Source organism: Salmo trutta, chromosome 37 (assembly GCF_901001165.1).
Source record: "Salmo trutta chromosome 37, fSalTru1.1, whole genome shotgun sequence".
In the NCBI taxonomy this organism is placed as follows: Eukaryota; Metazoa; Chordata; class Actinopteri; order Salmoniformes; family Salmonidae; genus Salmo; species Salmo trutta.
In genome coordinates, this window is record NC_042993.1 from 8,117,752 (window position 1) to 8,132,445 (window position 14,694).

The 14,694-nt window shown below is 44.9% G+C and overlaps 1 protein-coding gene across 3 annotated transcripts; it reads right to left on the reverse strand.

Moving 5' to 3' along the window:
* Positions 1-1,639: 1,639 nt before the first annotated feature.
* On the reverse strand, positions 1,640-14,373 carry LOC115176383 (cytoplasmic phosphatidylinositol transfer protein 1). 3 transcript variants are annotated; one of them, XM_029736384.1, is made up of 10 exons: positions 14,181-14,373; positions 9,971-10,119; positions 7,645-7,733; positions 7,379-7,386; positions 7,066-7,137; positions 5,649-5,741; positions 5,121-5,276; positions 4,830-4,893; positions 3,942-4,031; positions 1,640-2,414 (listed from the first exon to the last, which is right to left on the reverse strand). In XM_029736384.1, the coding sequence occupies exons 2-10, from the start codon at positions 10,096-10,098 to the stop codon at positions 2,266-2,268; spliced, it is 849 nt and encodes a 282-aa protein (XP_029592244.1). In that variant the 5' UTR covers positions 10,099-10,119; positions 14,181-14,373; the 3' UTR covers positions 1,640-2,265. The 3 variants fall into 3 exon arrangements, with proteins under 3 accessions (XP_029592244.1, XP_029592243.1, XP_029592241.1); XM_029736383.1 differs by having other exon boundaries at positions 1,640-2,411; positions 14,003-14,373; XM_029736381.1 differs by having other exon boundaries at positions 14,003-14,373.
* Between the last annotated feature and the right edge of the window lie 321 nt (positions 14,374-14,694).

Consider the following 14,694-nt stretch of genomic DNA (forward strand, 5'->3'; position numbering starts at 1 on the left):
AGGACAGGGGTTAGGGTTATATAGTTACAGCTGGAGAAAGGGGTAGGACAGGGGTTAGGGTTATATAGTTACAGCTGGAGAAAGGGGTAGGACAGGGGGTTGGGTTATATAGTTACAGCTGGGGAAAGGGGTAGGACAGGGGGTTAGGGTTATATAGTTACTGCTGGAGAAAGGGGTAGGACAGGGGGTTAGGGTTATATAGTTACTGCTGGAGAAAGGGGTAGGACAGGGGGTTAGGGTTATATAGTTACAGCTGGAGAAAGGGGTAGAACAGGGGTTAGGGTTATATAGTTACAGCTGGGGAAAGGGGTAGGACAGGGGTTAGGGTTATATAGTTACTGCTGGAGAAAGGGGTAGGACAGGGGTTAGGGTTATATAGTTACAGCTGGAGAAAGGGGTAGGACAGGGGTTAGGGTTATATAGTTACTGCTGGAGAAAGGGGTAGGACAGGGGTTAGGGTTATATAGTTACTGCTGGAGAAAGGGGTAGGACAGGGGTTAGGGTTATATAGTTACAACTGGAGAAAGGGGTAGGACAGGGGTTAGGGTTATATAGTTACAGCTGGAGAAAGGGGTAGGACAGGGGTTAGGGTTATATAGTTACAGCTGGAGAAAGGGGTAGGACAGGGGGTTGGGTTATATAGTTACAGCTGGAGAAAGGGGTAGGACAGGGGGTTAGGGTTATATAGTTACAGCTGGAGAAAGGGGTAGGACAGGGGTTAGGGTTATATAGTTACAGCTGGAGAAAGGGGTAGGACAGGGGGTTGGGTTATATAGTTACAGCTGGAGAAAGGGGTAGGAAAGGGGGTTGGGGTTATATAGTTACAGCTGGAGAAAGGGGTAGGACAGGGGTTAGGGTTATATAGTTACAGCTGGAGAAAGGGGTAGGACAGGGTTAGGGTTATATAGTTACAGCTGGAGAAAGGGGTAGGACAGGGGTTAGGGTTATATAGTTACTGCTGGAGAAAGGGGTAGGACAGGGGTTAGGGTTATATAGTTACAGCTGGGGAAAGGGGTAGGACAGGGGTTAGGGTTATATAGTTACAGCTGGAGAAAGGGGTAGGACAGGGGGTTGGGTTATATAGTTACAGCTGGAGAAAGGGGTAGGACAGGGGGTTAGGGTTATATAGTTACAGCTGGAGAAAGGGGTAGGACAGGGGTTAGGGTTATATAGTTACAGCTGGAGAAAGGGGTAGGACAGGGGGTTGGGTTATATAGTTACAGCTGGAGAAAGGGGTAGGACAGGGGGTTGGGTTATATAGTTACAGCTGGAGAAAGGGGTAGGACAGGGGTTAGGGTTACATAGTTACAGCTGGGGAAAGGGGTAGGACAGGGGTTAGGGTTATATAGTTACAGCTGGAGAAAGGGGTAGGACAGGGGTTAGGGTTATATAGTTACAGCTGGAGAAAGGGGTAGGACAGGGGGTTGGGTTATATAGTTACAGCTGGAGAAAGGGGTAGGACAGGGGTTAAGGTTATATAGTTACGGCTGGAGAAAGGGGTAGGACAGGGGGTTGGGTTATATAGTTACAGCTGGAGAAAGGGGTAGGACAGGGGTTAGGGTTATATAGTTACAGCTGGAGAAAGGGGTAGGACAGGGGTTAGGGTTATATAGTTACAGCTGGAGAAAGGGGTAGGACAGGGGGTTGGGTTATATAGTTACAGCTGGAGAAAGGGGTAGGACCTGAGTGCTCTAAGTGCTGCTTCTGTGGACAGTGTAGCGTTATTGGTTAAATGTGTTTGTGGTGGACGGCCGTAAAAAAAAGGAACTGCTGCAGTGTAGTTACTGTCATGGAGGGGTTTAAGCAGGCAGGAAATGCTGCAGTGTAGTTACTGTCATGGAGGGGTTTAAGCAGGCAGGAACTGCTGCAGTGTAGTTACTGTCATGGAGGGGTTTAAGCAGGCAGGAACTGCTGCAGTGTAGTTACTGTCATGGAGGGGTTTAAGCAGGCAGGAACTGCTGCAGTGTAGTTACTGTCATGGAGGGGTTTAAGCAGGCAGGAACTGCTGCAGTGTAGTTACTGTCATGGAGGGGTTTAAGCAGGCAGGAACTGCTGCAGTGTAGTTACTGTCATGGAGGGGTTTAAGCAGGCAGGAACTGCTGCAGTGTAGTTACTGTCATGGAGGGGTTTAAGCAGGCAGGAACTGCTGCAGTGTAGTTACTGTCATGGAGGGGTTTAAGCAGGCAGGAACTGCTGCAGTGTAGTTACTGTCATGGAGGGGTTTAAGCAGGCAGGAACTGATGCATCAGTATGAACGTGTGTGTGTTACTCGGGGGTGGAATTAAGGCGGACAGTGCTATGAGGCAGTGTGGAGGTGGAGGGGTCTGACATGTCCATAGTCTTCACTCCCATCTTCTTCAGAGAGCGCTCATCTGTGACGGACATAGAGCGCGAGTATGCCGGACGAGGGGCTGCTGCAGATGAGAAAGAGAGAGGCAGTGGGAATGAAGGGAACGAAGGGGGAAGCGGGGGGGGGGGGGTTGAGGGGTTAAATTATTCAAATACACATCCCTTCACTGTTCACACACACCCCTAATAAAAATTCAAATACACTTTTTGTTTTCGAAAGATGAATGGCATGAAATGTTTTAGTGTAAAATCTGCTCGGCTCCTGCAGTAGCATGTTCTGGCCTGTAGGTGCTCAGGACAGCGCAGCGAGTTGCAGCAGAGAGAGAGTGAGCAATGACTGCAAATCCACTTCAGCCTCCTGTCTCGCATACCACACAAACATTCTATGGGCCATACTGTGGCTGCTGCCCTTGATATCGTTCAGCAGCAGCAGCCGGCCAAACTTCTCATGACTCACCAGCAGGGGGCAGAGTGACCACACACACACACACACCCACTAGGGCTGACATTTGCAGTAAGTGCTGCAATAGCTACCCAAACTCCTTGTTCCAGCCAAACGATATGGCCCACCCACGGACATTAGTTTCTTCTCTGCAATGAGTCTGGATCTGAGTACCTACCCAACGATTTCTAGAACACAAACATATTCTAACAGTTCTGATTGGTCCCAGAAACTGATGGGTTGAGCCAGAACACAGGTGGGCAAATCAGCGTTTAGAAAATTAGTCATTGGCTTTGATACTCTGATTGGTTAGAGACTATCCAATCGCTGATTGCTTGTAATGAGGGCTGTTTTGTAAAACACCCCTCATTTAGACGTCACCCCAAACTAACTTCAATGACTGCAGTCTCAGACTGAAGTATGTAGCTAACATAGAGCAGAGGAAGTATTCAGTTTGAGTCTCCAGGCAATGTTTCTCCCTGTTGGGCTCCCTCTCCTCTGCTCTCACTGAGCTTCCTTTCCTATTTTGCTTCTTTGCTCTCTTACCTCTGGTTCTCACTCTCAATGATCTTTCTGTCTTTCTCTCCACGCTCTTCCCCCTCCCCCTCTCTCACTTTTCACCCATCCTTGCACTTTCTCCCTCCCCTTCTCACCCACTTTCTCAATGTTCCCCTATGCTCTCTCCTCTTCCCTTACTCTTCTCCCCCTCTTCCATCCACCCATTCTTTCTTCTATCACTGTCCTTTTTCTCCACTTTACCTTCTCTCTTCCCCCACACCCCCCTCTTTTTCTCCTCCCTCTCTATTAAAATATGATATAGAATAGTACAGTAGTAGACTAGTAGTTACTACAGCTGGGTGATACGAGCAAAAATCCATATAGCAATAAATTGCCTGTATAGATATAATGATAAATAGAACGATAAGTTTCTAACATTAATGTGAACTGCAGTTTTTATCCTTTAAAATACTAGTTGTGGTTGAAGCCATCAATTATCCAATTAACAATCACCCATATTTGCAAACGCATTTAATTTCAAACGTAACATTTCTCTAGAGTACTTATCATAATGAATGATATCAGCAAAATGCCTTGGATAAGTGATCGGTGTCGATCATTTTCCGTTTATCATCCCAGCTCTAATAATTACCTGTGTTGTTGTTCTGGGTTGATTTGAGTTTGCTGTTGGTCTGTTCCTGTATCTGTCGCTCATACTCTCTCACATCCTCCAAACTCATCCCTGTAGGGAAAAGCACAGTCGGATGAGATTATAATATCTATGTAACGTGTGTATCATAATGCATTATAACCATGTGACATGTGTATCATAATGCATTATAACCATGTACATCAATGCATTTAAAGCATGTCCGAACAAAAACATACAGCAACAGTCAACAGCACATTGAAAAGCATTAATTACGACGTAGTATAATGCACTATAACCATGTCCTATTATTATCATGTCCCATTTGTTATAAGGCATTATAACCATGTTCTATTATTATCATGTCCTATATGTTATAGAGCATTATAATCATGTCTTATATGTTATAGAGCATTAAAACAATGTTCTATTATAATGTCCTATATGCTATAAAGCATTATAACCATGTTCTATAATATAAAGCATTATAACATGTCCTATTATTATCATCATCATCATCATCCTATATGTTATAGAGCATTATAAACATGTTCTATATGTTATAGAGCATTAAAACCATGTCCTATATGTTATAATGCATTATAACCATGGTCCTATTATAATCATGTTCTATATGTTATAAAGCATTAAAACCATGCCCTATTATAAACATGTTCTATATGTTATGAAGCATTATAACCATGCCCTATTATAATCATGTCCTATACTTTATGATGCATTATAACATGTTCTATAATGTATTGCATTACAACCATGTTCTATAATATAATGCATTATAAACATGTTCTATAATATAATGCATTACAACCATGTCCTATTATAATCATGCTCTATAGGTTATAAGGCATTATAACCATGTCCTCTACTGACCGTGCCATTCGTCTGTCCAGGCCACAGCCTGTCTGTGTCCCACCAGTAGGATGTCCTGGATGTTCTGCCAAATCATACACGTCAGAGAAAATACATTTCTTACATCAAAGAAACACATCCAAAGGCTTTCAACAGGTGCTGCTGGAGGTCAGTGTATATGTTGAGGAAAAAGAAAAGATTCCCCACACGCAATCTATGCTGTCAAATGTGTTTCCTTAAACAACATTTTGACCCTTAGGTCTTTATCAGGTTCTCATCTGATGCATGATGGTAAATGTAGTTTCCTCTCACCCTGTGTATGAAGTCCTCAGTCTTGCCCTGGAAGCCGTAGACTTCGAAACTGCACTGCACCCTCTTATAGGAGCACATGATGGGGGTGCTGTCCTTACGCCACCCTTCCACCAGGGGGCCTCGGCCCGTCTTCTCAGACACCCAGCGACTCAGGTCCTACAGAGACAAAGTGCACATTACCTGCTGACTGAGCTAAATCGCTGGCCGGTGTGTAGGGGGGGAGGGCGAGTGTGTGGGAGTGTGTGTGTGCGTGTGCGTTTGTGCAGGCCTGTGTGAGCAGGCTGTTGCTCAATACCTCACATATAATCTATGAATGATTCAAGATGATAGGCATCTGGGGCCCAAGATGCATAGATTGTACAAGTGTCTGTATTTATGTTTGTGTTTATCTACAGTACATCTTCCTCTGCGTGAGATAGTAAGTGTGTGTGTGTTTTCAGCTATGTGTCTTGCTGATTGACCTTTGTTTCTGAAGTTACTGGAACTGCGGAAGTCAGGAGGAGGAAATGTGTGTGTACACGCTAGTACCTCTGTCTCCTTGTAGTGTTTGTCAGGGATGGGGTCAATGAGGATATCCAGGTGGCTCACGCTCTCTGCAGGGGTGGGCCTGTCTCCAAATACCTGCAACCGAGCAGAGGGGGAGGTCACCCAGAAATAGACTGACACACACACACACACACACACACACACACACTGGAGCCAGGGACTAGTAGATGAGGAAATAGACGTAATAGTGAGGTCACACAACATATCACCCATCATAATACTCCACCCTCGGGCTTTGAGCAAATCATTACACTACAGCAAAACACTACACACAGACAGAGACAGAGACAGAGAGAGAGGGAGAGAGAAGGGGGTAAGGGAGATCAAGAGAGGGAGCACACTAAATCACAGAGAAAGAGAGAGACAAGCAGAGAGGGAGCAGGGGAGGATGGACTAGCGGGAGTGAAAGAGGAGAGAGAGAACGAGACACTTATCAAAGAAAGAGAGAGAAAAGTCAGTTCTCTGTTCTGTCCCCTTGTCTTTGAAGATGTTCATTCCTCTGCTGGTATTTAACAAAGAGAAGAGCAGGGAGACAAACCCACAGCCAGATAATCAGCTGTGTTTCAGATCCTATTATGCCGTGTATCTTGTGTTTAAGAACCTGTTCTCTCGTATAAGGTATCTATTGTCCATCTGTCTGACTGTTGACACTTGTCACAGTTCCCATTTTTCCATGTCAAAAGCATTGTTTTACCTCATCCTTTAAACCTGCTGATATTCCTCTGTTTGGTTGTGCTTTTGGGCTCTTTAGATGTCTTCTATGTTGTTGTGTGTTGTAATAGAGGTGTATGTATGGGTGTGGTGTGTGTGGGAGCATGTGTTCATTAATGTGTGTGTGTCTGTGTGCGCTCGCGTGCGTGTGTTTCTGCTAAAATGAACACATGTAACCTGTAGCTGGGAGAAGGTTGAAACAAGCTTTGCCACATTTCTGGATAAACACACTAACAACCAACAGCCAGATGAGTTCAGTCTTGTTCCCAGGTTTCTATCCCAAAATGACAGGGGCACGCTGTAGGGATAAACCAGCTCAGAATTGTGTTTGTGTGTCGGAATTCCGTGTCAAGGCCAGAAAAGGTGGTGAAATAAGCCTGTAATACAAGCATGTACTCTTCTTTCTCCCTCTCATACGAACACAGTGGATGGCTAATAGATCTGCCGCTATTGCATTCGGGGCTTTGCTTGTTTTCCTTATAATGGCCACATCAATTTGATGAACATTCTCCTTACACTGCAGAGAAGATTAAAATTTCTCTCCCTCCCTCTCCCACCCTTCCTTCAGTCTCTCACTCCCCCCCTTCTCTCTCTCCCTCTCCCACCCTTCCTTCAGTCCCTCTCCCACCCTTCTTTCAGTCTCTCACCCTCCCACCCTTCCTTCTCTCTCTCCTTCAGTCATACTCACATTATTGTTGTCACCATTGTTGTTCTCAAACCTGGTCTCAATACGGATGCTGAACTTGGGAAGGAAGGAGACCTACAGTAGATGACGGATGGATGTGAATGGAGAGAAGGAGGGAGGGAGAGAGAAAAGGAAGGAGGGGGAGAGAGAAAAGGAAGGAGGGGGAGAGAGAAAGAGGGAGGGAGGGGGAGAGAAGGAAGAGGAGAGAAGGAAGGAGGGCAGAGAGAGGAGTAGACAGATGAGGTTATGTACACAGACATTTGGAGAGGGATGAGCTCTACTGCATGCCTCATGCAAATTATGTGTGAATACTTACTGAGTACTCTGTAGCACACACCACAGAAGTTCCATACGGATAGAGAGGAACATCATTAGTGACACACGACACACACACACATTTCAAAACATGTGGAATGAAAGATGTTTAAAGTAAATCGGGTCTAGATAAGCAGATTGTGTTTTAATCTAAGTGCAGACAAGGAAACAGTCACTTCCTATGTTCAATGTTGACCCTATAGGAAGAACAGGTTGGTAGCAGGTGAAACGGCTGTGTATGTGGTGGATAGAATAGTGTTGTCAGACCTGTGATGGTGTAAGGGTAGAAGTTCCAGGCCTTCTCTGTCACATAGAAGACCCTGGGGACAAACACACTCACCCAGGATGGCAGTTTACTGTCAGAGAGAGAGACAGACAGAGGGGAGGAATGTACTGTTATCGTCGCTGAAGTAGATGTATGTGTGCGATATGATCTTGTTCTAGGCCATAGGGGGGGGTGTGTGGGATAGTAGATGTATGTGTGCGGTATGATCTAGGGCTTGGCCATGGGGGGGGGGGGGGGAATAGTAGATGTATGTGTGTGGTATGATCTATGGCTTGGCCATAGGGGGGGGATGTGGGATAGTAGATGTATGTGTGCGATATGATCTAGTTCTAGGCCATAGGGGGGATGTGGGATAGTAGATGTATGTGTGCGGTATGATCTAGGGTTAGCCCATAGGGGGGGTGTGGGATAGTAGATGTATGTCTGCGGTATGATCTAGGGCTAGGCCATAGGGGGGGTGTGGGATAGTAGATGTATGTGTGCGGTATGATCTAGTTCTAGGCCATAGGGGGGGTGGGATAGTAGATGTATGTGTGCGGTATGATCTAGGGTTAGCCCATAGGGGGGCTGTGGGATAGTAGATGTATGTGTGCGGTATGATCTAGTTCTGGGCCATAGGGGGGGGTGTGGGATAGTAGATGTATGTGTGCGGTATGATCTAGGGCTAGGCCATGGGGGGGTGTGGGATAGTAGATGAATGTGTGCGGTATGATCTTGTTCTAGGCCATAGGGGGTGTGGGATAGTAGATGTATGTGTGCGGTATGATCTAGGGTTAGCCCATAGGGGGGTGTGGGATAGTAGATGTATGATCTAGTTCTAGGCCATAGGGGGGGTGTGGGATAGTAGATGAATGTGTGTGGTATGATCTAGTTCTAGGCCATAGGGGGGTGTGGGATAGTAGATGTATGTGTGCTGTATGATCTAGTTCTAGGCCATATGGGGTGTGGGATAGTAGATGTATATGTGCGGTATGATCTAGGGCTAGCCCATAGGGGGGGGGTGTGGGATAGTAGATGTATGTGTGCGGTATGATCTAGTTCTAGGCCATAGGGGGGTGTGGGATAGTAGATGTATGTGTGCGGTATGATCTAGTTCTAGGCCATAGGGAGTGTGGGATAGTAGATGTATGTGTGCGGTATGATCTAGTTCTAGGCCATAGGGGGTGTGGGATAGTAGATGTATGTGTGCAGTATGATCTAGGGTTAGCCCATAGGGGGGATGTGGGATAGTAGATGTATGTGTGCGGTATGCTCTAGTTCTAGGCCATAGGGGGGTGTGGGATAGTAGATGTATGTGTGCGGTATGATCTAGGGCTAGGCCATGGGGGGGGGATGTGGGATAGTAGATGTATATGTGCGGTATGATCTAGGGCTAGGCCATGGGGGGATGTGGGATAGTAGATGTATGTGTGCAGTATGATATAGTTCTAGGCCATAGGGGGGTGTGGGATAGTAGATGTATGTGTGCGGTATGATCTAGGGCTAGGCCATGGGGGGGTGTGGGATAGTAGACGTGTGTGTGTGTGTGCGTGCATACTGGTATCATTTCTTGGTTGAGCAGTGCTAGGAGTGTGTGAGGTACGGTGTGTGTGTGTATATGTGAGGTACAGCTGCACCCTCGAGAGCATCCTGACCGGTTGCATCACCGCCTGGTATGGCAACTTCTCGGTATCTGACCGTAAGGCGCTACAGAGGGTAATGCGTACGGCCCAGTACATCACTGGGGCCAAAGCCTCCTGCCACCCAGGACCTATATAATAAGCGGTGTCAGAGGAAAGCCCAAAAAATTGTCCGAGACTCCAGTCACTCAAGTCATAGACTGTTTTCTCTGCTACCGCACGGCAAGCGGTACCGGAGCGCCAAGTCTGGGACCAAAAGGCTCCTTAACAGCTTCTACCCCCAAGCCATAAGACTGCTGAAGAATTTATCAAATGGCCACCGGACTATTTACATTGACACACCTCCCCCTCCATTTGTTTTGTACACTGCTGCTACTTGCTGTTTATCATCTATGAATAGTCACTTCACCCCTACCTACATGTACAAAATGACCTCTAACCTGTACCCCCGCACACTCACTCGGTACCGGTACCCCCTGTATATAGCCTCGTTATTGTTATTTTATTGTGTTACTTTTTATAATTTTTTACTTTAGTTTATTATTAAATATTTTCTTAACTCTTTGTTGAACTGCACTGTTGGTTAAGGGTTTGGAAGTAAGCATTTCACTGTAAGGTCTACACCTGTTGTATTCGGCGCATGTGACAAAGTTTGATTTGAGGTACAGCGTTAATGTGGGTGTGTTACCTATTGAGGTAGATGCGTTTCTCTGTGAGCTGTCCCAGGCCGTGTTGGGGATGTGTGTCTGGTTGGTTCCTCACCACCTCCACTCCCTCCCCTCCTCCGCTCTGCTCATTACTGTGTTTACTGATCATGTACAGCTGCCCAATCTTATACTGGGGGGGGAAGAGAGAGAGAGAGTCAATTCACACAGTCCTGTCTTAATACCACATCCTTCTTCCTATTAATGTAGATCGTACACATTAAATATTTACTTACATAGCAGTCAGTTAATTCATCATAAAACCGGACACTTTTATGGACTGCTCACGGTGAGCTTTTCTTGGGAACATATCTAAGGTCAGCTCACCCTCCTCCAAACCCCTAACCTTATCCATTAGGGAATCAATGAACAACTAACCTTAGATCAGTGAAAAGGCTGACTTCTTCCTGTGTATGCCCTGACCATCAGCTTGGTGTGAAAACGTCAGTCACCTGTGTACTGAATGGATTAAAGCTAAAATAAATACATTTCTGACTTTTTTGTTGAGAGCTGCCTCAAATGTTCTGCCTCAAATGTGTCATTTTGGAAGTTTTTCCTTGGTATGCCCTTTACTTGGGCTCCCGAGTGGCACAGCGGTCTAGGGCACTGCATCTGAGTGCAAGAGGTGACACTGCAGTCCCTGGTTTGAATTCAGGCTGCATTACTGTACATCCGGCCATGATTGGGAGTCCCATAGGGCGGCGCACAATTGGCCCAGCGTCGTCCAGGGTTTTGCCGGGGTAGGCCTTCATTGTAAATAAGAATTTGTTCTTAACTGAGTTGCCTAAATAAATAAAGGTTAAATGTAAAAAATGTAGATTTAAAAATGTATTTAAAATATTTTTGTAATTGTTGTCGAGCACCCCTCCTTTCCTTTGTTTGTTGAAGCATGGAACCCCACCTGAACTCTGACCTTAGACCAGTAGTATCTAGCTGTTACTTGTCCAAGTCCTTAAGGCAGTGATAAGACTTGGGTTGGGAAACCCAGAACCAGTCATTGACAGTGTTTACCTAGTCCTGTCCTATAGAGAGATGTTAAGATCACTGCATGTCTATCTATGTCTCTGTTCTGGCCATTCTCTACGTGAATGGATATCTATGTCTCTGTTCTGGCCATTCTCTACGTGAATGGATATCTATGTCTCTGTTCTGGCCATTCTCTACGTGAATGGATATCTATGTCTCTGTTCTGGCCATTCTCTACGTGAATGGATATCTATGTCTCTGTTCTGGCCATTCTCTACGTGAATGGATATCTATGTCTCTGTTCTGGCCATTCTCTACGTGAATGGATATCTATGTCTCTGGTCTGGCCATTCTCTACGTGAATGGATATCTATGTCTCTGTTCTGGCCACTCTGTATGTGAATGGATATCTATGTCTCTGTTCTGGCCACTCTGTATGTGAATGGATATCTATGTCTCTGGTCTGGCCATTCTCTATGTGAATGGATATCTATGTCTCTGGTCTGGCCATTCTCTATGTGAATGGATATCTATGTCTCTGGTCTGGCCATTCTCTATGTGAATGGATATCTATGTCTCTGGTCTGGCCACTCTGTATGTGAATGGATATCTATGTCTCTGGTCTGGCCACTCTGTATGTGAATGGATATCTATGTCTCTGGTCTGGCCACTCTGTATGTGAATGGATATCTATGTCTCTGGTCTGGCCATTCTCTATGTGAATGGATATCTATGTCTCTGGTCTGGCCATTCTCTATGTGAATGGATATCTATGTCTCTGGTCTGGCCATTCTCTATGTGAATGGATATCTATGTCTCTGGTCTGGCCATTCTCTATGTGAATGGATATCTATGTCTCTGGTCTGGCCACTCTGTATGTGAATGGATATCTATGTCTCTGGTCTGGCCACTCTGTATGTGAATGGATATCTATGTCTCTGGTCTGGCCACTCTATGTGAATGGATATCTATGTCTCTGGTCTGGCCACTCTGTATGTGAATGTGTCACCTCCCTTTGACTAACAACACAAGCCCACACAGCGTTATGTTTCTCTTTGACTTCAGATCACTGTGACAGTTTTGTGGTTAATGTGTTGTACTGATGACTGAAACATACAGTGCAGTGAGACAGCAACTATATTATGTGAATATGTGCCCCACCCTTTGACTAAAAACGAAACACACACACATACCTGTCTTAATTTGTCCCCCAGCTTTTGACTAAATATGAAACACACGTACCTGTGTCTTAATCCACCAACCTACTAGTACAACCAGCTACACTCCCCTCAGAATTAGAAGTGTGTGTGTGTGTGTGTGTGTGTGTGTGTGTGTGTGCAGACATTGCATAAACAGTGCTATGGTTTGAATGTGGAACTATAAGCTGATCCCACTAAAGCTGCATAGGAATCTTAATGCGCTTCCCCATCAGACCGTGAGAGTCAGAGTTCCACACGTGGAATGGATCTCACCGTGGGGTTGGGTTCTGTGTGATTTTACGGAGACTATTTTCAGATAGATACACACAAGACACTGATCCAGGGTTTTTTCTGCAAAGAAAAGTCTTGGGCAGGTCTCCTAAGTGTTTTTTCGGGCTGCATATGTCCAAACAGTAAAAAAATATACAAATAAAATAACAATAATAATAATAATAATAATAATAATGATGGAAAAACGTCAGTTTAAACTTAAAATGACTCAAACCAAATATAAAGTATGTAGAAAACATAACGGACCTATATATTTTTATACGATCATCTTTGAGGATCATCAGTCACCAAAATAAAAGATAGAAAGTCCGGGATAATCTAAAAATCCCAAAATTATACATTCAGGAGTGTTTTTGTCATGGCATGGGGCCTCCATTGACTTTGTTATAATTTGAGAGTCAATCACATAGCATAAGCCATGGCAGCATGTTTAGAATGGCAGGAAATTATCTTTAAAAATGCAAATTTCTCTCTCAGCCTCATGGCAGAATTGCAGGAAATGTACTTTTAAAATGGCGGCCAACAGGAAGTCCTCAAACAATTTAGGTCGGCCACCGCACCATTGGCCAGGCCCACCACCTAAGCCCCATTTTGATCCATAAAAACCCTGTGATCCTTCTAGCTAAAGCTTCTACAAACACTAAAACATTAGTAATCTTAAAGTTCACTCTAAAGTTTGTCACATTTCCAGATCACAGAAGTGGTCTAACAACTGACCAAAGTTGGTTTTAGAGTTAAGTATCAATGGAAGTTTCCGGCATGGCATGTTGTAATAATAACCAACTACATAACACTGTTCCCAACAGATAGCTCAGACTTAAACACTATGACAGGGAGAAATACTTTGTTCTGGTGGTTGGAGGGAATGAGGACCTTCCCTTTGAAGGCACTCTAGAGCACCTTCCCCCTAAATCCTCGTCCACCCATCACTTCTTACTCCCTGGCGGAATCTGTCCTTTGTTTTTAACCTCAAGGCCAAATGCCTTCGTTGAAGTTTGTAAGCCTCAACCAGTCCAACTTGTTTGTGTGGTAAAAAATAAATAAATAAAAGCGAAAGAGAGAGCGCGAGAGAGAGAAACAGCTGAGGTTACGTACATGCAGAACCATACAGAGTGCCAGCCACATGAACAACACTACTCTACTACAGGATGTCTGTGCGTAATGTTGTTACAGATGTAGGATCCTAATTTGAGCCAGTTTGCTACAGCAGGAAAATAATCCTGCAACAGGAAATCTGAATTATTATATGGATTACAATAAAGGGACATTTTTGTCATGGGTGATACATTTATCGTAAATTAAACCCTTAAATCCACGACAAGCTGTCCTGCAACAGGGTGATCATATGAAGATTCTACATGTGTATTCTAGCAACTTTAACATTTTCAAGATCACATTAAAAGCTGTCACCTTATTTTTACAACAGTGGTCTACAGTAAACACACATTCAATCACACAAGCACACAGAGACCCCCCCCCAAGCCACGAACACACAGACCCCCGACACACACATACATGTTCAAAGACAAACACACACTTATCCAGTGTACACACACTTACCTCTTCCACAGTTAGTGGCATGCATATTCTATACTCCTTCATCAACATGGTTCAATCGTGTAGTGAACGTCTGTCGGTCTTTGCTTGTCCTAACTCTCCTGTTGCATAGTAAGCGTGCTTAAGAAATTACAGTGCACAGCACCTACTTCGGACTGCAGTGACCTCCTTTCTCTCTCACCCTTTATTTTGCTGATGTCAGTGCTTCATTGAAGTCCAGTCCACTCTGTCAATGTGTATCTATTCGTTTTTCTACACTTTCTCTTTTCCCCCCCCCTCTCCTTTTTGCTTATCTCCCGATTAATATCCTCACTCCCTCGGTCAACATTCAACTGTTGTCCTTCCCTTTCTCTCTACCCCTGGTTCCCCCTCTCTACCCCTGGTTCCCCCTTTCCCTATCTCCTTTCCTCTCTCTACCCCTGGTTCCCCCTTTCCCTACCTCCTTTCCTCTCTCTACCCCTGGTTCCCCCTTTCCCTACCTCCTTTCCTCTCTCTACCCCTGGTTTTCCCCTCTGCCTCTCTCTCTCCGTTGCCCTTATTGTTTACTCTCTTTGTTCTCCACTTTTCTTTGTTCTTTCTTCTCCTCCAGTGAGCAACAGGTAATTAACTTGTGAAGTAGGACTGAAACCTTCTCAACTCCATAATCCACGCTATCGTACCTGTCCTGCTATTCTCTCTCTCTCTCTCTCCTCTGT

Bases quoted from the DNA above. Each gene is read 5' to 3' on its own strand.
- LOC115176383 (XM_029736381.1), bottom strand. From the start codon at position 14,050: ATGTTGATGAAGGAGTATAGAATATGCATGCCACTAACTGTGGAAGAG. The intron at 5,742-7,065 runs GTGAGTATGACT...GCTCGGTTGCAG, and splicing joins ACAATGGTGACAACAATAAT to GTATTTGGAGACAGGCCCAC. The intron at 4,894-5,120 runs GTGAGAGGAAAC...ATGATTTGGCAG, and splicing joins CTGAGGACTTCATACACAGG to AACATCCAGGACATCCTACT.